We start from the raw sequence: 24,000 nt of genomic DNA on the forward strand, positions 1-24,000 counted from the left end.
ATGACACAAACATGCACATACATCTTAATAAAGCACACACACACACACTAACCCTTCCAAATGCAATTTCATGACACAAACATGCACATACATCTTAATAAAGCACACACACACACACTAACCCTTCCAAATGCAATTTCATGACACAAACATGCACATACATCTTAATAAAGCACACACACACACACTAACCCTTCCAAATGCAATTTCATGACACAAACATGCACATACATCTTAATAAAGCACACACACACACACATAGGGTCTGCTGTAATAAAAACCCACATCCAAGCTTTACTCTTTCCAGAAGGTTCTGTGACCCCATCAGACCTGTGCGTGACCAGGCGGCCTCGGCTCCTTTCCTTAGGGCTCGTCCTTGGTTCACAGCTGTCTCGTCTCATTTCCTTAATGAGTCGCTGTCACAACACACACACACACACACTGTGTGATACCCTGTCTGTTAGCGCAGTGGGTTAACCAGATCCAAGTTTAATAATGAGAGTAGTGCCTAATATGCACCCTCGCCATAAATAATGCAGCTTTATGAATCAGTGAGCTGAGGAGCCTTTTCTGGACCAGTCTCCGGCTGCATCTCCATCTGCCCACCTCATCCACTGCCACGTAGATGCAGGTGTTTACACACACACACACATAGGGTCTGCTGTAATAAAAACCCACATCCAAGCTTTACTCTTTCCAGAAGGTTCTGTGACCCCCATCAGACCTGTGCGTGACCAGGCGGCCTCGGCTCCTTTCCTTAGGGCTCGTCCTTGGTTCACAGCTGTCTCGTCTCATTTCCTTAATGAGTCGCTACCACAGAACACACACACACACACACTAACCCTTCCAAATGCAATTTCATGACACAAACATGCACATACATCTTAATAAAGCACACACACACACACACTGTGTGATACCCTGTCTGTTAGGCAGAAATTGGGTTAACCAGATCAAGTTTAATAATGAGAGTAGTGCCTAATATGCACCCTCCCATAAATAATGCAGCTTTATGAATCAGTGAGCTGAGGAGCCTTTTTCTGGACCAGTCTCCGGGCTGCATCTCCATCTGCCCACCCCATCCACTGCCAATGTAGATGGTGTTTACACACACACACACACACACACACACACACTAACCCTTCCAAATGCAATTTCATGACACAAACATGCACATACATCTTAATAAACACACACACACACACACACACACACACACACATAGGGTCTGCTGTAATAAAAAACCCACATCCAAGCTTTACTCTTTCCAGAAGGTTCTGTGACCCCCATCAGACCCAAAGGGGGGACCAGGCGGCCTCGGCTCCTTTCCTTAGGGCTCGTCCTTGGTTCACCGCTGTCTCGTCTCATTTCCTTAATGAGTCGCTGGCCGCCGCAACACACACACACACACACACACACACACACACACACACACACACACACACACACACTGGGGAGGCCAAATAACTCTTCCATTCCCTGCGTCAGTGCACTACTTTTCCCCAACAAGCCCGCAAGTTTAATAGGGAACACCAAGAGAGAGGGAGAGAGAGAGAGAATATTGAGAGAGGTAGAGGGAAGAATAGAGAGAGAGAGAGAATATTGAGAGAGGGAGAATGAAGAAGAGAGAGAGAGAGAGAGAATATTGAGAGAGGGAGAGTGAAGAAGAGAGAGAATATTGAGAGAGGTAGAGGGAGGGAGAGAGAATATTGAGAGAGGTAGAGGGAGGGAGAGAGAGAATATTGAGAGAGGTAGAGGGAGGGAGAGTAGAGGGAGGGAGAGAGAGAGAGAATATTGAGAGAGGTAGAGGGAGGGAGAGAGAGAGAGATGGAGCCATTTGGGACCAGACCCCTTCAGTCGGATCATGGTGACCAGATTTAGAAAGCTGTGAGAGATGAAAATAGCCGCTCGCCTTGCCGCAGTATTTTTGGGTAGGCCATCTGCTATTCCTCCTCCCCCGTTCACAAAGTGTGCTACGGCCGCATGCTCCGATGGGTTGACCCGCAACTGTGGCTGAGCCAGAGGTTTTAAGTATGGCTCAGAGCAAACTTTATACTGGTCGTGATGGTGGTAGGGGTGTCCAGTTTGGGGGCCTCAAACTTCCTGGGTCAGTTTGTGGGCCTCTCACTTCCTGGTTTGTGGGGAAGCTCGGATGGCTTGATGCTGGAACAGTGGCTGAGGGTGGTGGTGGATAACTGTGGTGGTGGTGGTGGTGGATAACTGTGGTGGTGGTGTGGTGGGTGATGGTGGTGGATAACTGTGGTGGTGGTGGATAACTGTGGTGGTGGTGGTGGTGGATAACTGTGGTGGTGGTGGATAACTGTGGTGGTGGTGGTGGGTGGTGGTGGTGGATAACTGTGGTGGTGGTGGTGGATAACTGTGGTGGTGGTGGATAACTGTGGTGGTGGTGGGTGACTGTGGTGGTGGATGACTGTGGTGGTGGATGACCGTAGTGGTGGTGGTGGTGGATAACTGTGGTGGTGGTGGATGACTGTGGTGGTGGTGGTGGATGACTGTGGTGGTGGATGACTGTAGTGGGTGGTGGTGGATGACTGTGGTGGTGGTGGATGACTGTGGTGGTGGTGGTGGATGACTGTGGTGGTGGATGACTGTAGTGGTGGTGGTGGTGGATGACTGTGGTGGTGGTGGATAACTGTGGTGGTGGATGACTGTGGTGGTGGTGGTGGATGACTGTGGTGGTGGATGACTGTAGTGGTGGTGGTGGTGGATGACTGTGGTGGTGGTGGTGGATAACTGTGGTGGTGGTGGTGGATGACTAGTGGTGGTGGTGGTGGATAACCAGTGGTGGTGGTGGTGGATGACTGTAGTGGTGGTGGATGACTGTAGTGGTGGTGGATGACTGTGATGCTGGTGGTGGATAACTGTGGTGGTGGTTTGGCCAGTCTGGCCGGGATCGTCGGGTCTTTACGTCAGAGGCAGGTGGTGCAGTGCGGCCTGCTAAGTGGGTCTTCTCTCCCCCTGCCAGACGCCCTCTACGGAGATGAGGTTGGCACACCACTACCTTTCTTATGGGACGAGGGGGAGAGAGGGAGAGCGTGTGGGTGGGAGAAAGAAAGAAAGAGGAGGGGGATGGAGAGCAAGAGAGAGGGGGGAGAGAGACAGAAACATGGCCAAGAAAGTCTTCAGACGTCCTTCGTCCCGCTCTGCTCATGATGAATCCGTGCATTAGCCCCAGTCATGTTTATATATAGCTGCCTGCACTCTCTCTCTTCTCCCACACACACACACACACACACACACCTCTGCAGACTCAGGACCTCTGAGATGGTCTGGTTAATGATGTCCGGACTCTGTCTCTCATGAACCCGCCGCCACGGCTTGCGTCTGCACATTACCCTGCTGATGATGTCCTTCATGGAACACTCCGTCCGTACACACCCCAGCGAGATGAGGTCATCTGTGGCCTGAAACACCCAGAGAGTGTCCCTCCAAAATAAAGTGAACTGCTCGGATGGTATCCTGCAATGACTGCTGCATTCCATACCCTTCACAGTAATAACGCTGAAGTCATCAACCTTACAGAGTGTTATAGGCTTCTTTTAATGCTGATGTAAAAATGTTCTACACGTGTAACCAGCAATTTTGAGGGACCCCCCCCCCGACTCGAAAGGATGTCCTTAAAATGGATTATCCAAGAAAGATGCTTTTCTGGCACAACACTGTTAATCTCTTAAGTCAGGAGAAGCACATCCAAGAAACTCCAGTGGCACGAGGAAAAGCAATCACTAATAGGTTTCATAGGAGAACACCGCTGTGATAATTCTTTCACATGTCTCGCTTGTAACCAATCAGAGTGTTCACAGTGAAATAATTCAGCATCGTCGGTGGTTTAACTGTCTGAATGAATAATGCAGTGGTAGATGGTGCTGTGTATATATATATAAGTTATATAAAATTATGTAACTTATAGGTGTAGATATATGGAGGCAGGGTTTTTGAGGGGTTTTTGCTTTTAACTGACTGGACAATGAAGACTGGCTGGAAGTGAGTGAGAACAAGAGGGATCTCGAAATGACCTCAGGTCAGATTCAAACCCGGGTCCCTGTGACCGCTCGGGTCCGAATGTGGTGACGACGCTCCACAGCTTTGCTCCACGTGTGCTCCACAGCTTTCCATTGGACGGCCACATAACCCAGTTTTGCTGCGTATTTTCTCCGTCCCTTTGCCTCCGTCATGTACAGTCCAGTAGTTAACACAGACGATAACACAGGCTACTCATGTACTCTAAACCAAATGCCCTTTGCATGTGACAAACCGAATCATCCCAAGAACGGGTTAGCTGGACTAGGTGGTCTGCCGTATGTCACCTCATGTTTGATAAGCAGAGCTAGAAGATTGGACACCTTAGTACCATTCATCAGGGCATGGTACTGGTGAGTAGTGATGGGGGTTAGTGAGGGGGCATTAGGCCTTTGGTGGTGAGTAGTGATGAGGTTTAGTGAGGGGGCATTAGGCCTTTGGTGGTGAGTAGTGATGAGGTTTAGTGAGGGGGCATTAGGCCTTTGGTGGTGAGTAGTGATGAGGTTTAGTGAGGGGGCATTAGGCCTTTGGTGGTGAGTAGTGAGGGGGCATTAGGCCTTAGGTGGTGAGTAGTGAGGGGGCATTAGGCCTTTGGTGGTGAGTAGTGAGGGGGCATTAGGCCTTAGGTGGTGAGTAGTGATGGGGGTTAGTGAGGGGGCATTAGGCCTTAGGTGGTGAGTAGTGATGAGGGTTAGTGAGGGGGCATTAGGCCTTAGGTGGTGAGTAGTGAGGGAGGTTAGTGAGGGGGCATTAGGCCTTAGGTGGTGAGTAGTGAGGGGGCATTAGGCCTTTGGGTATGCATCTGGTGTGTTGTTGTTGTCTGTGTTGTGTAAAATATAGACTGAAAAGGGGTGTGACACTTGACTGGACCAAAGTGGTGTGTGTGTGCGTGTGTGTGCGTGTGTGTGTGTGTGTGTGTGTGTGTGTGTGTGTGTGAGAGAGAGAGAGAGAGAGAGTGAGAGAGTGACGGGGTGATCATACATCATGCTATGCTCCATCAAAACACCATATGCTGGCCTGGCTTGCCTGCTCCGGGGCGATAACAGGTGGGGTCTGGTAGGGTCTCTCTCTCTCTCTCTCTCTGGCTCCTACTCTCTTTTCTGTATAACATCATACCCCCATCCTCCCATCCTCTTTTTCTCTCTCACAACCTTGTTTCCCTCTTTCTTTTCTGTCATTCTCTGCCCTCCTCTTTCTCATATGTGTCTGTTCATGTGTAGCACTGCATCCAGACATATAGAATGGGCACCTGTCCTACTTTAATGACCATAGAGTGCTGGATTAAGAACAAACAAACAAACAAACAGAAAACAAGTACAAGATAGACTGCAATAATGATGCTGTCACAACACCCAAGTGTCCAGGTGCATTTCAGCCTGAGGCTTCCCTCAGCTTACTCCAACCCCTAGCACAAACAGAAGGCGCTGTACCGTGCGCTATACCACGCGCTGTGCCACACGCTGTGCCATGCGGAAACACTGCACCCTGTGATGCGCTGCCTGCCTCCTGTTTTCACTTTTTGTTGTTGATTGCTGTGCTAAGCTGGACTTGGCTGTGCTGTGTTGCTGTACACAGTACATCTTGTTTTGTCTGGTGTCCTTATTCTGGTGTGTCTGGTGTCCTTATTCTGGTGTGTCTAGTGTCCTTTTTCTGGTGTGTCTAGTGTCCTTTTTCTGGTGTGTCTAGTGTCCTTATTCTGGTGTGTCTAGTGTCCTTATTTGTTGTGTGTCTAGTGTCCTTATTCTGGTGTGTCTAGTGTCCTTTTTCTGGTGTGTCTAGTGTCCTTATTCTGGTGTGTCTAGTGTCCTTATTCTGGTGTGTCTAGTGTCCTTATTTGTTGTGTGTCTAGTGTCCTTATTCTGGTGTGTCTAGTGTCCTTATTCTGGTGTGTCTAGTGTCCTTTTTCTGGTGTGTCTAGAGTCTTTATTCTGGTGTGTCTAGTGTCCTTTTCCTGGTGTGTCTAGTGTCCTTATTCTGGTGTGTGTTTAGTGTCCTTATTTGTTGTGTGTCTAGTGTCCTTATTCTGGTGTGTCTAGTGTCCTTATTCTGGTGTGTCTAGTGTCCTTATTCTGGTGTGTCTAGTGTCCTTATTCTGGTGTGTCTAGTGTGTGTGTGCGTGCGTGCGTGCGTGTGTGTGTGCGTGTGTGTGCTGTACGTGTTGTACTGAGGTGTAGCAAGCAGCTGGAGGGGGACGCAGGCTCAGGGTTTCCTGCAGGGTTGCCTAGTGGATGCCACCTGAATGACAATGCTGAGGATCAAGAGCTCAGCACGACTCACCGGCCCTCATCATGCGAGAGAGAGAGAGACAGCTCTCTCTCTGTCTCTCTTTCTATCCATCTCTCTATTTATTTTTCTACCAGTCTCAAAGAAATAATTGATTAACAGTGAAGAGCTGAGCAAACTCATATACTGACATCTTAACAAACAAATCTAATTGCAGAAATTACAGCATTCACCCTCATGCATATTTTATATAACATGTATGTTAACTTATGACCATTTGAATATGCAGACTTAGACTAGTGGACTATCAATCAGTGGCCACTTATTTACTGTTATTTGGGCCAGTGATTCTTCCACTGTAATAATGAAATACTTCTAACTAACCATTAAACATAATACATGCGGAAACATTTTGTGTGTGTGTGTGTGTGTTTGTTTGTTTGTTTGTTTGTTTGTTTGTGTTTCTGTATGCTCTTGGGGTGTTCTTACATTCCTACCTTTTCTCAACACTCCCTTGCAACCGTTCTCATTTTTCTTTGATTATTACCAACAACCAGCTCGACACTGTTTGAACAGCATCCGCTGGTGAAATCTCCACCCTAACCCGCTGAACATGCTCGCGCCCGAGGAAGAGGGGCGCAGTTGAAGCACACAGACAGAAACGCACACGAACGCACACATGCACACACACACACACACACACACATACACACACACACACACACACACGCACGCACGCACGCACTCACTCACTCACTCACTCACTCACTCAGACGCGCATATCTATTTCAGCACCACGGACAGCGGCGCTGTTCGCCGCAAGTCCTTGTTGTCCGGCAGCACTCCTCCTCAGGCGCGCACACCGCCAGTAGACTACATCTCCCAACTAGACTAGACTCTCCCTGCCCCCATAACCCATCTGATTAACCCCTGCAGATCACTCAGAAGCCTTTGATTAGCTGGATCAGGTGGTCAGCTCATCAAGAGAAGGAAGCGACTTTAAACTATGCATGCCTGCTGACAGGTCTCCAAAGAGTAGCACCTTCGACGCTAGCGGGGACTCTACAACGCATACTCTCTTTCCGGATGTAAATAATAGTGTACGTTGATAATAAACTTTTGGAATAGTATAGTTTTTTGGGACAAATTATTATAGTAATATTATAGGAATACTATATTATAGGAATCTTATAGTGTTTTGGGACATATTATAGAAGTATTATAGGAACACTATACAGGACATCATAGAACAATTATTATAGAACTACTACAGAAATTCTGTATTGTTTTTTATAAGGGAATGTAAACTAGGTCAGTATAAGCCAGCTGAGCACATTGTAATTATCAGCTAATCAGGTATTTGTAAAGGTTTTTTACACCAGAACCGAACTTACATTTACTTTTCAAAACACTAAGAAAGATTTTGTGCAAAATCTATTTTTCATATCGCAAATTGATTACTATACACACAGATAATGTTGCTCAAGGGTTGCTCAAGGGTTGACATCATCTTTTTAGCTCGCCGACAAAAACAAACCCATACTTGGTCACTAAAGGTGCTTGTACACTCCCTCTTCCGGAAAAAGGTGCTCGGCTGAGGAAAATGAAATGTTTTACACAGTCCCCCCGCGTTATCGTCTGGGGTCTCACTGATACGAATCAGTCGCAAACCGTTCCGTGAAATGCCTAATGGCAGAAACAAGTTGTTTTGATGTTTCAGAGTCCTGGTTTGAAAGGGCGAGCCTCTGCGCGTCTTGGTGGTGCTGGAGAGTTGGCGATGGAGGGTCGGAGCGGATAGGCGAATCAGTAAGGCCATGCGCGTCATGTGCTACCACAAGGCTGGGCTAGAGATTTGAGGACGGCGCTCTGGTGCCGTTACACTGATCAGATGTTCAGTGGAGCTCAAGTTGCCAGCTGATCAGAGACGCTCACACATACACACACACACATACACACACATACACTCACTCTCCCTCTATCTCGGAGGCGCCCGTACACTATCGGCTTTCTTCGGTCGATCTCCAAGAAGATATCCACATCTTCACGCCGCGCGTTTGTTCCTCCAGAGAGAGGAAAAAACGAACTCAAGCGAGCAGAAATTCTGTATTTCTGACATTTCTTGCCTTTTTTCTCTCTCTCTCCCCGGAGCTTTTGGGGGATATGCGGGGCGGGGAGGCCGTGGGGTTCCTCCGTGGTGGAAGAAGATGCGCGCTGGCGTGAGAAGAACCCAGCCGCACCTCCATCTCCTCAGCGTTGATGATGTTACTTTCAGCCACGTTTTTTTCCTTCTTCTCCTCCGGATCCTATTTGTCCCGGATTTTTCTACGGGTTTTGGAGTACAGATGATGAACATTTCGTAAAATTGTTCTCCTACATCTATATTTTTTTCCAAGAGAAGGAAGAAAAGAACAATAAAAAGATTCGAATTTGTTGACATGAGAATATCCTCTTCGAAAACGCGTTCACGCCCTCGTCCGAGAAAACGAAATACCGGGAAATAAAATAAACTTGAATTACCAAAAATATCAACAAATGTCACAGGGGTGTGCGTTTGGGGAAGCCCTAGGATTAACGTGTAAGCCAAGACGGTGGCGGCGCGAGGAGATTGCTATGCCATATCAAACATTGCGGATGTTACAAAAATAAATTAATTATTCAAGATTTTTCACCGTTTTCTAGTCTATTTTTATCTTGCGGAACATAAAGTAAAGAATAGATAATGCAGCCGCAGACGTAGCAGATATACCTTTCTGGAAACGACGCATTGAATCCGATCTATTTTTTATCAGTTTTGATTCAAATTTATACCTGATTGATCGATACTCACGAACATCTTCAGTGAGAACGTTGTATTTACCTTGTAAAATGGAAGAGGGTCGTGCCGATCTATGAAGAGATATTAATTAACACGTGGAACCGATCATTTCCGAGGAAATAGAAAAACCTTGATTTAGTTTATCAGATCATTTTTGGATATTCGATGCTTTATCGACAAAGCTAACACAGACAATCTGTACCCAATCCGACAACCAGCATCACCCATCGCTTACTTCTACACATACCTTCATCTGCGCTTTTTGGTCTCGTTTGGCTATTTTCTTTTTCAGTTGATGGACGTGTCTTTTGCCATGAAGATCTAGACAAGCCAAACCTGTTTTTCGCGTGTGTGTGTTTGTGCAGAGACAGATGGGGTGTAATGTGGTGTGCTCGCCCTGAGTTTTCACCTCCTTCTCGGCTGCTTCCTAACCATTGGCGTTTGGTGTCTACAGAATGTCGCGCTTTGGAGACGAAGTGCCGCCCAGGTACGGCGGTGTCCCTGGTCAAGGGGGACCCGGCCGTGGCGGCAGCAGGCAGGGCGGCCCGCCGGGAGCCAGGGTTTACAAGCAATCGATGGCCCAGAGAGCCCGAACCATGGCCCTGTACAACCCCATCCCGGTCCGACAGAACTGCCTGACGGTCAACCGCTCGCTGTTTCTGTTCAGCGAGGACAACTTTGTGAGAAAGTATGCCAAGAAGATCACGGAATGGCCATATCCTTTTCACTAACTTGCACACTGTGTGGACGCTGCAGACGGTTCTAGGCCTCCACTGAAAAGGTACCATTACACTAGTGTGTGTGTGTGTGTGTGTGTGTGTGTGTGTGTGTGTGTGTGTGTGTATGATTGGAGATGGGGGCTGTACATTCATATGGGCAATGGTGGGAACATGGCTTAATTAGTGGATTCATGCACACTTTAAATTTAGAAAACTAGTCAATGTGTTATTATTACTGTTGTTGTTATTATGAGTATTATTATGATTATTATTATGATTATTATTATGTGTTAGCATGTTGTGGTGGTGTTAGTGTTAGCTAGCGGCCACAGGCAGGTAATGTTTCATCATTTACAGTAAGCATGAGAACACTGACTCCGAGAGGATACACCCCCCTTCATTAGGGAGTTAGAGCATATCTCTATGTGTGTCTGTGTGTGTGTGTGTGTGTGTGTGTGTGTGTGTGTGTGTGTGTGTGATAAACCTGTTTGCCTCATGTATGTACACAAATCATACACAATCAGGGGGCTGCTTCCTGGATGGTTTGTCTTGTGGTTTTTCCCACTGCTGTGGTATGAAGTGTGTGTGTGTGTGTGTGTGTGTGTGTGTGTGTGTGTGTGTGTGTGTGTGTGTGTGTGTGTGTGTGTGTGTGTGTGTGTGTGCGCGCGCGCGCAAGTGTGTGGGTGTGTGGGTTGCTTGCTGATGTCAGCATATGAGGCCTCCACGGCACCTCTCAGAGCGAAGCACTGAGAGAGAAGGGGGAGGGAGGGAGGGAGGGAGGGAGAGAGTGGGAAGGAAAGGGGGAAAAGAGAAAGAAGATGGAGGGGAAAACAAGAGGAGAGGAGCGCTGCTGAGGAGGAGCTGGTGGGCTTTAGGTCCTGGCGCTTCCGCTCTGATTGGCTAGTGCCTCGCAGAAAGGGCGGGCCACGGTGGTCGCATCCATACCACTCCTGGAGCTGCTGCCTTTCTCTGCATCTGTCTTTCTGCTTCACTCTCTCTCTCTCTCTTTCTCTGTCTCCCCCTCTTCTCTCTCTCACTCTCTGTCTCTCACTCTCTCTCTCTGTGTGTGTGTGTGTGTGTGTGTGTGTGTGTGTGTGTGTGTGTGTTTGTGTGTAGGTAATGCACTGCCATTAAGTGCTCATTAGCCGCTAGCGTAGCATAGCACTGTGAGAGCGAGAGTGCTTTGGCATGGCGTCTGGCTGCTGCCGCTGCTGCTGCAGGTTCCACTCCCAGTCTCTGGCCGCCCGTCTCTTTATCACAGGAGGGTGGGAGGGAGGCTGAGATAAGGCTGCTGGTGCTGAAGCCTGCGTCCCCCCCAGCTCACCTCACCTTACCTCACCCCCCCTGATCTGATCTGATCTGATCTGGCATGGGTTAGTACCAGACCCAGCCTGGATGCTGTCCAGATTCAGCTGTTAGCTGGACTTTGTATGTATTTTTAATGGCACGGATATCTACGCAAACATTTAGAGGTTCCAAGGACTTTTCGTCGCAGTGGGTTTGGGAATCAAACGCGGGATGACCAAATGACAGGCGGCAACATTGCTGTTGCTCTACCACGCCCCCAAATATGCTGTGATTATACTGTAGTTTAAGATTAGAAGAAGTATTGTATTATAGAATAGTTATCTGGCTGTTCAGCCTGGCATGGATACAATTTGTTAGACATTTCTTAGAATTTGATATTTAATTGACATTGTCACCATATGAGTTCTAAACTCAACAACACATTAGTTCTTATCTTATCCTGAGATTCTGTTGGACAGCTGTGTTTATTTTTTAGGAGGGTAGCATACCCAGATAGCAAAAATTTGTCTGGCCCACCTCTGGGCAACCACCATGCATCAGTGTTGCCTCAGTGTTGGCCCAGTTCTGGCTGGGCCTCCGGCCCAACAATGGCCCAGTCACTGATAACTGACACAAAGAATTGGCTCTGGCCCAGCTGTGGCCCACACACTGAAAAATGACTGTCATGGTTTCTTTTGGCATGTTAGTATAGTGTCCATGCTGAGTATCTGAATAGCTGTTTGCAGCGCGCTCCCACCTCCCGTACGCTGTGTAGAGGACTCGGTCCATGACATTGGACCAATGGGAGGGCCTCACGCTGTGTTGATAAGTGGTTTGAAGAAGAGCTACATTACTCTGTTGCCCCATCCTATTTATGTGGAAACGGTTATTGCTTAGAAGTGCTACGTGTTACGTAACACAACACCACTGATGTGAGTCATCATATATCTCAACCATAACACCAACCATGTCTGAGGTTTCAATACTGTTGTTGAAGATAAAGGGAAATGCACCAAGAGGTTACACTGAAAAACGCTAAATGCTGTAGTATTATTGCTAATATGTGCTGCCCCACCCTTTTAAATGTTATCCATTTAGAATGGAATCCCACTTTCTCCTGTGCTGGTGTACAGTACATGACCAGTGGCCATCTGCCCCTGGCTACAAGAAGTGTGGTGACCCATGAGTTTGATTCTCCTTGTTGGCCAACCCCTGTCATGATCAGGTTAAAGATTGTAGTGTGTGGGATTAATCTGCTGATATGACCCAGGTGTTAGACTCATATGGCTTTGTTGTGAGGAGGGGAAAGGGGGTGCAGGTGGAGACCAGCCTCTGAAATGAATGAACCTCTGTGTCTTAAAAGGAATGTTAGCAACAGACTCCAGCACGCATGGGATGAACTCTTTTAGAACGTCCACCTCCCATGATGCCTGATGCTTCAAGCTTCTAATCTCAGTGTGGAACTGGCCACCTCTCTCCGAAACAGCTGCCAGAGAAGGAGACACGAGGCATGCAACAAGACAAGACACTCTCTGACAAAGACATTTGTCATTTGAGCATTACATTATTCAGTTTGTAGCAAACAGGGAGTTCATCTGACAAGGGAATCCATACCCTGTACTGTATGTGTAATACAATATATGTTTTGTTTGTGGTGTGGTTTTGTAACAGGACACACAGCAGTGTATATAATAGCTTGTGATGCTAAGCCTTGAAGCCTTTTTGTTCGTTGACATGTTTTATTCGTCGAAAAAATGCACACTCATAAACCAGCTGACTTACTGGTGTCTAATGGACCAGAACATTAGTGTGCATGACTGTTCAGTATTTAGTTTTTCCAGAGGGTCCAAACGCCATGTAATGGATCTACACCATATCACTTATAACCCCACAGTCACGATGCGCTGACATAATGTGGACCACCCTCAAAGAGCGGCCCTTAAGATGAACGCAACGTATAAAAATGATTTAGTTCAACACTACAACAAAAGGAAAGTGCTGCCTGTCTAAAGGAGGTGAAGAGCACAAATCTCCAGCAAAGCCATATTGGTGGTGATAAAGATGTGAACTGCGGGTAAGAGAGGAGTGTGTGAAGAATTAGTGTGCGGCGGAATGTAAAGTGGCTTAACAAGGCGAGCGGCTGGCTGTCTATCCACACGGTGAGCGTGTGAGCCCTGTGCCAAGAACTAAGGGACGACTCCTGTCAAAACAGTTTAAGAGGCGACTCCTTCACAGCTAGGAAATAGCCAATAGCCCAAGGGGTGGTGTGTGTGTGTGTGTGTGTGTGTGTGTGGTACAGTATTTGTAAGTGTGTGTGTGTGTGTGTGCATGTGTGAATGAGTGTGTAAGTATGAGTGTAGGTACAGTATTTGAAAGTGTGTGTGTGTGTGGTGTATGTGTGTGTGTGTGTGTGTGCGTGTGTGAATGAGTGTGTAAGTATGAGTGTAGGTGAAGTATTTGTAAGTGTGTGTGTGTGTGTGTGTGTGTGTGTGTGTGAATGAGTGTGTAAGTATGAGTGTAGGTAAAGTATTTGTAAGTGTGTGTGTGTGGATGTGTGTGTGTGCTTGTGTGAATGAGTGTGTAAGTATGAGTGTAGGTAAAGTATTTGTAAGTGTGTTTGTGTGTGTGTGTGTGTGTAGGTGGGGTTTGGGGTGCGAGGAGATCACTTGCTCTAAAGGGCACGCTGCTCTCTCGGCCCTGAGCCACCCAGCTCTCTCCTGCCAGCTCTCATCACCAGCACCAGACAAGGAAAGGACAAGAACAGGACAGAACTGAAAGGAACGTCACAAGTTCCATTTCTGTCTCTGTCACCTTGGTTGTTTCATTTAGAGCCGTGCACAATGCATTTACAAGAGTAGAAAGGAAGTAAAGAACATTTGGCCATGGTCAGAACTTCTCACTTTTCCAGGGGCCTTAGTGATTCTTATCAGCATGGATACCCGTGAGCCCATGAACATGTCCTGTACCCAGGCTTTATTTAACACTTATGGAGCAATTGAATGTCGAAACAAGAAAACTCAACGTTGATTATTCATATTGCTGTTCTATTAGGCCCAAATTCTCCAATTAGCATTTCTGCCACACCACACAGCACGTAAGTTTGAAATCAAGGCGGCTTATGAAAGAGACGGATCCACACTGATCCACAATCTCATTCATTTTGGCTTTTATGAAAACGTGGAACATGGACATTCTCATTGACCGAATGAAGGCCATTTACATTCACAAAGAACATAAATCAGTGTTTGATTTTGAAAATATAAGCCAGGTGAACTGTATCGCAAACAACCTACAATGAAATTATGTTTCATCACATAAACAAAATATTAACGTAACCAAATTTCACTTTTGCCCAGAGGTTTGTTTATGAAGCAGTGCATGAGGTGTTTAGATTCATGATTTAAAAATCACTGTTGAGAATATTGAGAATATGAATGATTACTGTGGCTTGACAGTTGTGCAGGCAACTGTCGACAGTTGTGCAAAAACTTGACAGTTTTTTTTTTTGTACATTTCTTTGAACGTGTAGCCTACATGTACAGAACTAGGTTTACTGCCAACATCTATATGCTGTTTCACCTTGTAGTGGCGCTCGACCGTAATACAGCCCTCAGAAGTTCTTAGCAGGTAAGGTGTGCAAGTTAATGGCAGAATGCGCATAACAGTTGCTTACATAAGGAAGTCCCAGATTTTGGAGTAGCTCGTCCCAAAGCATAACTGCCTTCATGGGGCGTAAATGACAGACTTCAGAGCAGAGCGTATGCAGGGTGAAAAGTGCGTGTTTTTGCCCTTTAGTGGAAATTTGGAGTAGGATTGACTCTTGTGTTAGTCGACTCGGGAATAGGAAACAACTGCGCTACTTATGTGAAGTCAAGGAGATGCATGACAGCTGCGTGTGTCTGCTTAGTACCTGGGAGGCCGCGGTCAGTCGCCGGTCCGCTCATGGGGCGTTGGCTGTGACGCACACGCGCCGGTGCCGTCGCCACCGCCACGCGACCAAGCCGACCACGCCCTGTCAGCGTCTCCGTGGACAATCCATCTGTTTCTGGAAGCTTCTATCTTTTTCTTTCTCTCTTTTTCTTTCTGTCCCTCTCTTTCACCCTCTCTCCAGGACCATCTGCTGCTCTCTCTCTTTCTCTCTCTCTTTCTCTCTGTCTCTCTCTCTCTCTCTCTTTCTCTCTCTCTCATCTGCGTACTCTTCACGTGTCTCTGGGTGGCGCTGGGCCTGCCAGCACGTGATGATGAACAGGTAGAGTGGTGTGGAAATGGTGTGCCATATGGGCCACTGCATGGATACGTCTGCTTTGATGTCCACTTTCAGAGGGACATAAACGCACATTCCAACTTAAAAGTCCCGTTGTCCCTGTACTTACCATTACTTGTCTATTACAATATTTGTACAGTACTTTTTATAGTAAGAAGAAGCTTTAAAACCTACTTTATGCTATGGGTTTTTACATAAAGTGACACTAAAATGTTTCACTTATTCCACCAGCTGCTGTAGGAGTGGAGTAAATTATCACTATGAGGATTTAGATAGAATATTGTGCAGAAACTGTTGTTTTTTTTTGGATCTTGCTTTCCTATGGTGTAGAGTTTGTTCAGCCAGTGAAGGAATGGGAGGCTCTGGCACCTGGTGTCCCTTGGGGCTTGCCGTTGGCTCTGCCCCCGCTCTGCCTGACGGGGCATGGAAACCATGGAGTGGCGTTTGCCAGAGTGTAGCGGGTATCACTGAACGCATGACAAACTCGTGCTCGTGCTAGGCTGGCTGCTGGCACTGCCAGTTTTGCATTGAACTGACTAGCGTGCTGTGCAGATGGGCCTGGACATTAATGTGTGTGTGAGTGTGAGTGTGTGTGTGTGTGACTCTGAGCGTTCCTGTCCGGATGAAGTGGCAATCAGTGTCTCATCGGTGTCATGGCGAGGCGGATCCGTCACGCTGGAGGGCGGATTTGGTGGCTGTGTGTGTGTGTGTGTGTGTGTTTTGTGTGTGTGTGTGTGTGTGTGTGTGTGTGTGTGTGTGAGAGAGAGAGCTGAGGCACTGACACCTGTTTGGCAGGATCAGTGGTCCACAGGGAGCCACAGGGCGAGTTCAGCCAAAACATGCACACAATCATATACACACACAAACACGTGCATACTCACACACACACACACACATACGCATGCTCCCCAATAAACACACACACACACACACACACACACACACACACACATATGCATGCTCCCCAATAAACACACACACACACACACACACACACACACACACACACACACACACACACACACACACACACATATTATATATATGACCATTTGGGGTTTTCACGCTCCACTGTGCAATCATGAAAAGGGACACATATACAGAGACACATTAACTCTCTCTCTCTCTCTCTCTCTCTCTCTCAGTGCATGCAGGAAAGGGCCCGACACATCTTATCAGCCACACACACACACACACACGCACACTCACAAACACGCACACACACACTCACACACAAACACACACACACTAAGACACACAAACACACACATACTAGCCTCCTGTGTTTAATAGTGTGGGCTTTAGTCACAGACATGGAGGTGGGTGCATAGCTTCTCCCAGTGCTATAAGGCCATCTGTGAATTAATGAGCCTTGCGGGCGTCTCGTCTAAGCTCCATACTATACTCTGCGTTCTGTCATTCATCTCCTGTAGACAGGCCCTTCACCTGCAATTTAGGTATTGGCTTAGTGTCGCTCAGAACTGGTCAGCACCAACACACGTCCATCTCTGTTTCGATTCGGAGTTGCTTATTACGGCCACAGCACGTTGAGTTGTATAGTCTCTCAGTAATACTCAGTAACTCAGTAATATCATTTTGAGGAAGAGCCCTTTTCATGCATCGTCTTTTTCATATATTGTTATATTATTATTCACATATAATATATTTTCCCAACGATTACCAATCTATGTCAGCTTTTTTTCAGATGAAAAAGTGTCTTTGTTACATTGAATGCTTCATTATCTAAGCTGTGTATGGCTGTAGGATGTAAGGAAACGCACATGAACTAAAGTTATCATTTGGCGTGTGGAATTTTCTGGTCAGATATGTTTTCATCATAGCAAATTTAAAAGCTAATAATTTAACCAGATCATAAAAGTAGGCTCATCACATGAAATGATTGAAGATCGTTTATTCGTACACATTCCCATGAGAGTTATTTTCTGTAACCTAGATAGAACAATAGCTGAAGCTTTGGTTAAATATTATGAAAACAATGTGAACCAACCAACATAACATTATGAACGTGATGAAAAGCCAACATAAAATCAGTCTTCTGAAAAGTAGGCCTACAATATAATAACACAATCATCAATGATACTGACCTGCTGATGCCGCAGCGTAGCCAAACTTAAACTTCGTATTCTTTTCCTCAAGCACGTTTCTGAAAAAGGGAGCTACTGTGCTACATGCCCCCAAAGTGTAGCACTTTAGCTTTTTGTTTTGTACCGGCAGTATTCAGTGACCTCCAGAAACAGAGATCTGTATGAAACATGGCCGCAGTTCTCCTTGACTGTGACTGTATGGGCCCTAATTTATACACCGGGCAAAGTGCAATGTCTAAAGTCTGACTAAAGTTAATTTAAGAACCAGTCAAAATCTATTTACTAATTCAACATGATGATCTTAAGCAGTGAATCAGCTCAGTGTTCCCAGACGCCAAATGATAACTTTAGTTCATGTACGAGACACTTTTCTCATTGAATGACTTTGCTGTCTCCTCATCATTTAAAAAGGCCCTTATATCTTCACATTTTTGTTTTAAGATTGACAATCCCCAATGTTTCTCCACCATAACGTTTAAACCATAAAGCCTAATTTACTTGCAAAAAATTGCAGTCAGGAGCATACATGTAGGAGAGAGTGAGGGATGTGACAAAGTAACTTTGGCCTTGTTCAGATTGCCAGCCCAAGTTAGTTTATTTGGGATATACAGATTGTATCCAGTCATTTTTGAAAATCTTATGCAATTAATAACCAATATATCAATCTTCAATGACATTCCTAATAAGATATATTGCTCATATCAGTTGAAGTACTGACAACAGACTCATCCTCATGTCTTTCTAACTGAACAATGAAACAGCACATTCATTTGTATAACTTCGAGGAAAAGCTTTTTTTTCATGCAACAATAATATGGAAATGTTCCTGTCGATTATCAGTCTATATTAGCAGTTTTGGGCAGGAAATGGGCATGTTTGTTGTACGTAACTGCCCATGCTGGTCTCTTCCTCTCGTCCTTCCTCCGCTCTCTTCCTGTCCCGTGTCCATCTCTCTTGAGCTCCAACAGGGCTGTCAGCTGCTCATCCCCCCTCCCTCCCTCCCTCGTCCCCCGTTCAACCCCCATCCCTGTTCTCCCAGGTGCTCATTAAGACGGAATGGGCCTGAGATGAAACCTTACCAGAACTTCAGTCAGTATTTTTTTTGGGTATTTGTAGTTTGTTTGTTTGTGTATTTAGTTGTTTGTTGTTGTCGTCGTCGTTGTTTTTGAGGTTGGTTTGGCTATTCCCAAGTGGATGGGGCATAGACTGCGGAAAAATCACATTCTGAGTGTAAGATACTTCAGATGCAAGGACAAAAAAACAAAAAAAAACAACACAGCGAAAGAAACGTTTCATTTAAAATAATACAACACACTTAAATGAGTTTGCCTCGCTCGGGCAACTATTTTAGTGGGAATTAAGTCATCTTTGCTGATGGTGCTGTATTTCATGCCAGCATGAAGTCAGTTCATCGGCTTTGCATTGCCATTATCATAATCGCTGTAGTCAGGGAGAGAGAGAGAGAGAGCGCATGAGAAAGAGTGGAAGAGAGTGCAGTAGAGAGAAAGAAAGAGAGATAGAGAGAGAGATAGAGAGCTCCTCACACCAGCCTGCATGCTGACCCATGGCTCCATTCAGGCAGCCGGGTTTAGAGATGGCTCGACTCCATTGTTGGCCTCCATCTCTGGAACCCCTGGTTCTCTGGCCCAGTCTAGGCTGCTCTGTCACCCCATGCTGCGAGTTGGAGGAGGGCACTAGTCTCTCAGTGGGGGCCTCCTCCGTCGCTGTCACATGGAGGTCCAGCGGTCCCCCCCCCCCGTGCGAATACTGGGAGATGGCAGCATGTCCAGACAGATGGACACTATCCTCAGGGAGTTGCGTGGTCAGGGCAGGAAGGAGAGGTCTTCATCCGTTCAACTACACCCACATAGAGATCTCAAAACACAAGGAGTGCCAAGAGAGAACTTGGTGGCATCAGTAGCTGATGCTTCTACAGGAAGTAAGTAAACTTGATCTTGGTCAACGGTGGACTAAGTGTCATTCACTTATATGATACTGTGGCAATACTATATAATTAGTTGGAATATGTTTCAGGAATGTGTTCAGGATTGTGCTTTAGACTTTGAACAGTTACAAATGTAGTGTTTTCATCCCTGAAAGATGTGTTATTAGCCATTACTGTAATGCATGGGTGGGGTTGGGTGGGGGGTGTGGTTCAGATAATTACACTCTAGTTCTCTAGCGCTTCTATGGTGCTGCACATGGGTGAGTGTGTGAGAGAGATTTACGAGAGAGAGGAGAGTGGCAGGAGGATGAGTGAAAAAAAGAGAAATAGAAATGGAGAGAGATGGAGAGAGAGATGGAAAGATGGAGAGAGAGAGATGGAGAGAGAGGCAGAGAGAGATGGAGAGAGAGACAGGGCAGAAGAGAATATGGTTGAGAAAGAGAATGAGGGGGAGAGTAGCACAGAGGTGGAGAAAAAGAGAGCGCACAGAGAGTTCTCTCCCCCTCTCTCTCCCTGTCTCCCTCTCTCCCTCTCTCTCTCTCTCTCTCCCTGTCTCCCTCTCCCTCTCCCTCTCCCCTGCTCCCCCCTCTCTCCTGTCTCCCTCCCTGTCTCCCCCCTCTCTCTCTCCCCTGTCTCCCCCTCTCTCCCCTTCTCTCTCTCTCTCTCTCCCTCTCTCTCTCTCCCTGTCTCTCCCTCCCTCTCTCTCCCCCTGTCTCCCCTCCCTCCCTCTCTCTCTCTCTCCCCTGTCTCCCTCTCCTCTCTCTCTCTCCCTGTCTCCCTGTCTCCCTCCCCCTCTCTCCTCCTCTCCCTCCCTCTCCTCCCTCTCTCTCTCTCTCCCTGTCTCACTCCATTTCTCTCTCGCTTGCATTTTCCCTTCCTCTAACTCACTCCCTCTTTTCATCTCTTTCTCTCTCTCCATCTCTCTTTCTCTCTCTCCATCTCTCTTTCTCTCTCTCCATCTCTCTGGTCTGTGTTGAGCTAGTGATCTACATTCAATCTGCAGAATGTAAATTATTTATTGGCCTTTGGCCAACGTGAGCGTGAACGTTAGATAGAGAGAGAGAGAGAGGAAGCGGGAGAGAGAGAGTGATAGAATGAGAGAGAGAGTGAGAATGAGAAAGAGAGAGAGAGATAGAAAGAGAGAGAGTGATAGAATGAGAGAGATAGAATGAGAAAGAGAGAGAGAGAGAGAGCATAGCCAGCACCCACAGGGCAGCGGCTTGGAGGTCTCAGAGGCACAGCAGCGAGGGGTAGCTCCTCGGGAGAGATTGGACTGACAAAACTTCAATGAAAGGAGGAGAGATAGAAAGAGAGAGAGTGATAGGAATGAGGATAGAGAGAGAGAGAGAGAGAGCATAGCCAGCACCCACAGGGCAGCGGCTTGGAGGTCTCAGAGGCACAGCAGCGAGGGGTAGCTCCCCTCGGAGAGATTGACCGCCACCGGACAAAACTTCCCCTGCCCACTGCCTACTGACAGAAAGAGATTGAGAGAGAGAGAGAGGTGTAACAGTCCTTTTTAAAACCATTAACGTTATCTAACCGACTCACAAAAGCACAAAAACTGTGAGACACAACATTAAAAGCACCAACTGGCAAGGTGTACACCATTGCATTAATAAAAAAAGGAAAAAGAGGGAAACATAAATGAGAGAAAGAGAGAGAGAGTGAGCATAAGAGTGATGGAGAGAGTGTGGCAGAAAGGAAGATATATTGTGTGAGTCTGAGCAATAGAAAGTGGCAGAGAGAGAGAGAGAAAGAGGGAGTAGACGAGAAAAGGCAGAGAGAGAATGGCAGGGAGGAGTATGGAGTGTAGGAGAGAGAGAGAGATGGAGAGTGAAAATGGCAGAAAGGGATATGGAGTATGCGAGTGCGAGAGGAGAGAAGAATAGCTAGAGACATGGAAAGAAGGAGAGAAAGGGAAAGAAGGGAAAGAATGGAAAGAAGGAGAGAAAGGGCGAGAGTTCGAAAAAAAGAGAATCCCCTGAGGCCAGATTTTTTTTTTATTCCGCGCAAGAGCCGTGTCACATTTGAGGGAAGAAGTGCTCTCTTACAGAACCACCACCCCCACCCTGCCCGTCACGAGTGATACGGCCAAATATCAGTGCATGCAGGAGAGGGCCCGACACATCTCATCAGCCACACACACACACACACACACACACACACACACACACACACACTTCATTGAGCCCTGTCTTCTCTTCCAGACACAGCTGTCCCTCCATCATCCAGTGAGCACGCTCCTCGTGCCCCCCCCCCCCCAGTAATTAGTGCTCAGCGGTGGCATTTATCTTCTCTGGTTCTCTTTCTCTCCCTCTTTTCTCTCTCACTCAGTGTCTTTAGCGCAACCTCTTTTTTCTCGTTCACTCTTTCGATCTTCCTGTATTTCGCTCATACACTATAATCACCCTCTTTTTCTCTATTTCCCCCACTATCTCTCTTCATCTCTCCCTCTCTCTTCATCCCTCTCTCTCTCTCTGTATCATTCATCCTTTCCATCTTTTCACATCTCTCCATATCTTTCCATCTTCTCCTCTCAATCTCCCTCAATCCCTCCCTCCCTCCCTCCATCCCTCTCTCTCTCTTCTTCTCCGTGTGTGCGGTAACATGCCATTAGCACTGGCAGACTCTGAGCAGCATCAGCAGCACAAGCATCAGCAGTAGCAGAGCCGCAGTACAGACTAGAGACGCATCAGCTTCCATTCTCATACTCTCTCTCTCTCTCTCTCTCTCTCTCTCTCTCTCTCTCTCTCTCTCTCTCTCTCCACTTGGTCATGGGCCATGTTCCTTTATGGCGTAGTCAAATCGATCAAATTGATATTGTGGGGTCTAATAGTTGTTTTGCTTTAAAAAAAAACAAAAAAACGGCATTAATGAGCGGTTGATAATAGGAGAGCTAATGTTGTGAAGGCTAATGATAATGATTACGTAGATGACGCTGTGATTTAGCCCTTGAAGAAGAAGGCTAATGAGAGTGAGCGGTTAGCGTCTTGTTGAGATGGTTGGGTGTTATTTGCATCCTTCCCCCCTGGTAACAAGTCTTCAATTCTCTCTCTTTCTTTCAGTTTCTTTCCCTTGCCCCCTCTCTCTTTTTCTCTTTCTGTCTTTCTGGCTCTGCCTCTCTCACCTCCTCATTCGGTAAAGATGTAGGGCAGTCACATGAGAACCCGGCAGTCATTAAAAGCATCTTCCCTCTCTCTCTTTCTCTCTCCCTCCCTCTCTCTCCTCTCTTGTTCTTTTGCTTAGTCTCTCTCTCTCTCTCTCCTCTGTACTATATATATCTACATATTTCTCCTCCTCTCTCCCTCTCTCTCTCCACTCCTATCTCCCACCCTTTTGCTCTCAGCCTATCTCTATGGCTGCTTTGCACTGCAGTCTGTGTGTGTGTGTGTGTGAGTGTGTGCGTGTGTGTAGTAGGAGAGAAGAGCAGTAGGGGAGAGACAGGCTCAGTGTGTGTTTGATCTCCGTTGCTCAACACACCCCCGCAGTCCCAGCCTCCTCCCCAGAGATCCTGGCAGAGAGTGGAGCCCGTATGAACCAGTTTGTGTGTGTGTGTGTGTGTATGCCTTGTCTATCTATCTATCTATCTATCTATCTATCTATCTATCAGTCTATCTATCAGTCTATCTATCAGTCTATGTGTCTATCTATCCATCCATCCATCTCTGTTCATCTGTTTTGGCCTTTCTTACTTTTCCTTTGTGTCTGCTCTGTGCCTCTGGCCATCTATTGTCCTGTTAGTTCAGTTTAGGGAAATGGCTTCGTCTAGCACGCTGCTTCAGTTAGCTGACGAGCCAGCTAACTAGTAGTGCTCTCCCAGTACTCTATTTGTGTACAAACGTCACTGTGTGTTATGGTGTGTGAGAGAGAGAGAGAGAGAGAGAGAGAGAGAGAGAGAGAAAGATGACTTGCTACTGTTTATGTAGTAGATTCATAGCATCCACTTGTCTGTAATTTTGGTGTCAAAAAAGAGGGAGAGGGGTGTCTGTATCATTTTGAGGTCATTCCTTAACACCTGGTTCGCCTAACTGGACATGACTCATGGAGGCGGTTGCGTGCTGGAGTTGAGTGCTCCTAAAAGTAACCAAAGCTAATAATATTGAGTGGTATATTACACATTTGCAGTCAGACTAGTAGCATAGTAGGTGGCAGATGAACATGTGATCTGGCTAGTGCATCTAGTCCATGAATAAGGGCCATTCACACCAAAAGAACAATAATTATAACGATAACGGCAAAATAAATATTGTTCTAGATAATATGAATGACGATGTCCACACATAAACTATAACTATAACGACATGAAGAACGATATTGTTGGGGGTCACTTTCAGAGCGATTTTGAGAACGATAAAAAGCTGACAGCCAATCAAAATCCATAAAATGTTAGCCATCACATTCATCAACACAAAGAGAGACTTTTCTTATCGTTGTTCAGTGTGGACGCTTTTATCATTATGGTTATAGTTATCGTTACAGTTATCATTCCTGGTGTGAACGGCCCCTAAGTCTGGTACCATAGGTTCATTAAAATATTTTTCCATTTCCTTTCCATTAAAAAATATTGTTCTCTTCCCAGAGCCATCCTGCACCATCAGGGT

General features: G+C 46.5%; 1 protein-coding gene across 1 annotated transcript in view; it reads left to right on the top strand.

The window, feature by feature from the left end:
• The window catches only part of LOC125298018 (bradykinin-potentiating and C-type natriuretic peptides-like), a 40,841-nt gene extending 31,002 nt beyond the window's left edge, over nt 1-9,839 (top strand). Inside the window, exon 3 of the mRNA XM_048248649.1 lies at nt 9,534-9,839. Coding sequence (XP_048104606.1) covers nt 9,534-9,810 — 277 coding nt within the window. The 3' untranslated portion in view covers nt 9,811-9,839. The remainder of the gene's footprint in view (nt 1-9,533) is intronic.
• Nucleotides 9,840-24,000: the final 14,161 nt, after the last annotated feature.

This window comes from Alosa alosa, chromosome 7 (genome assembly GCF_017589495.1).
Source record: "Alosa alosa isolate M-15738 ecotype Scorff River chromosome 7, AALO_Geno_1.1, whole genome shotgun sequence".
NCBI lineage: Eukaryota > Metazoa > Chordata > Actinopteri > Clupeiformes > Clupeidae > Alosa > Alosa alosa.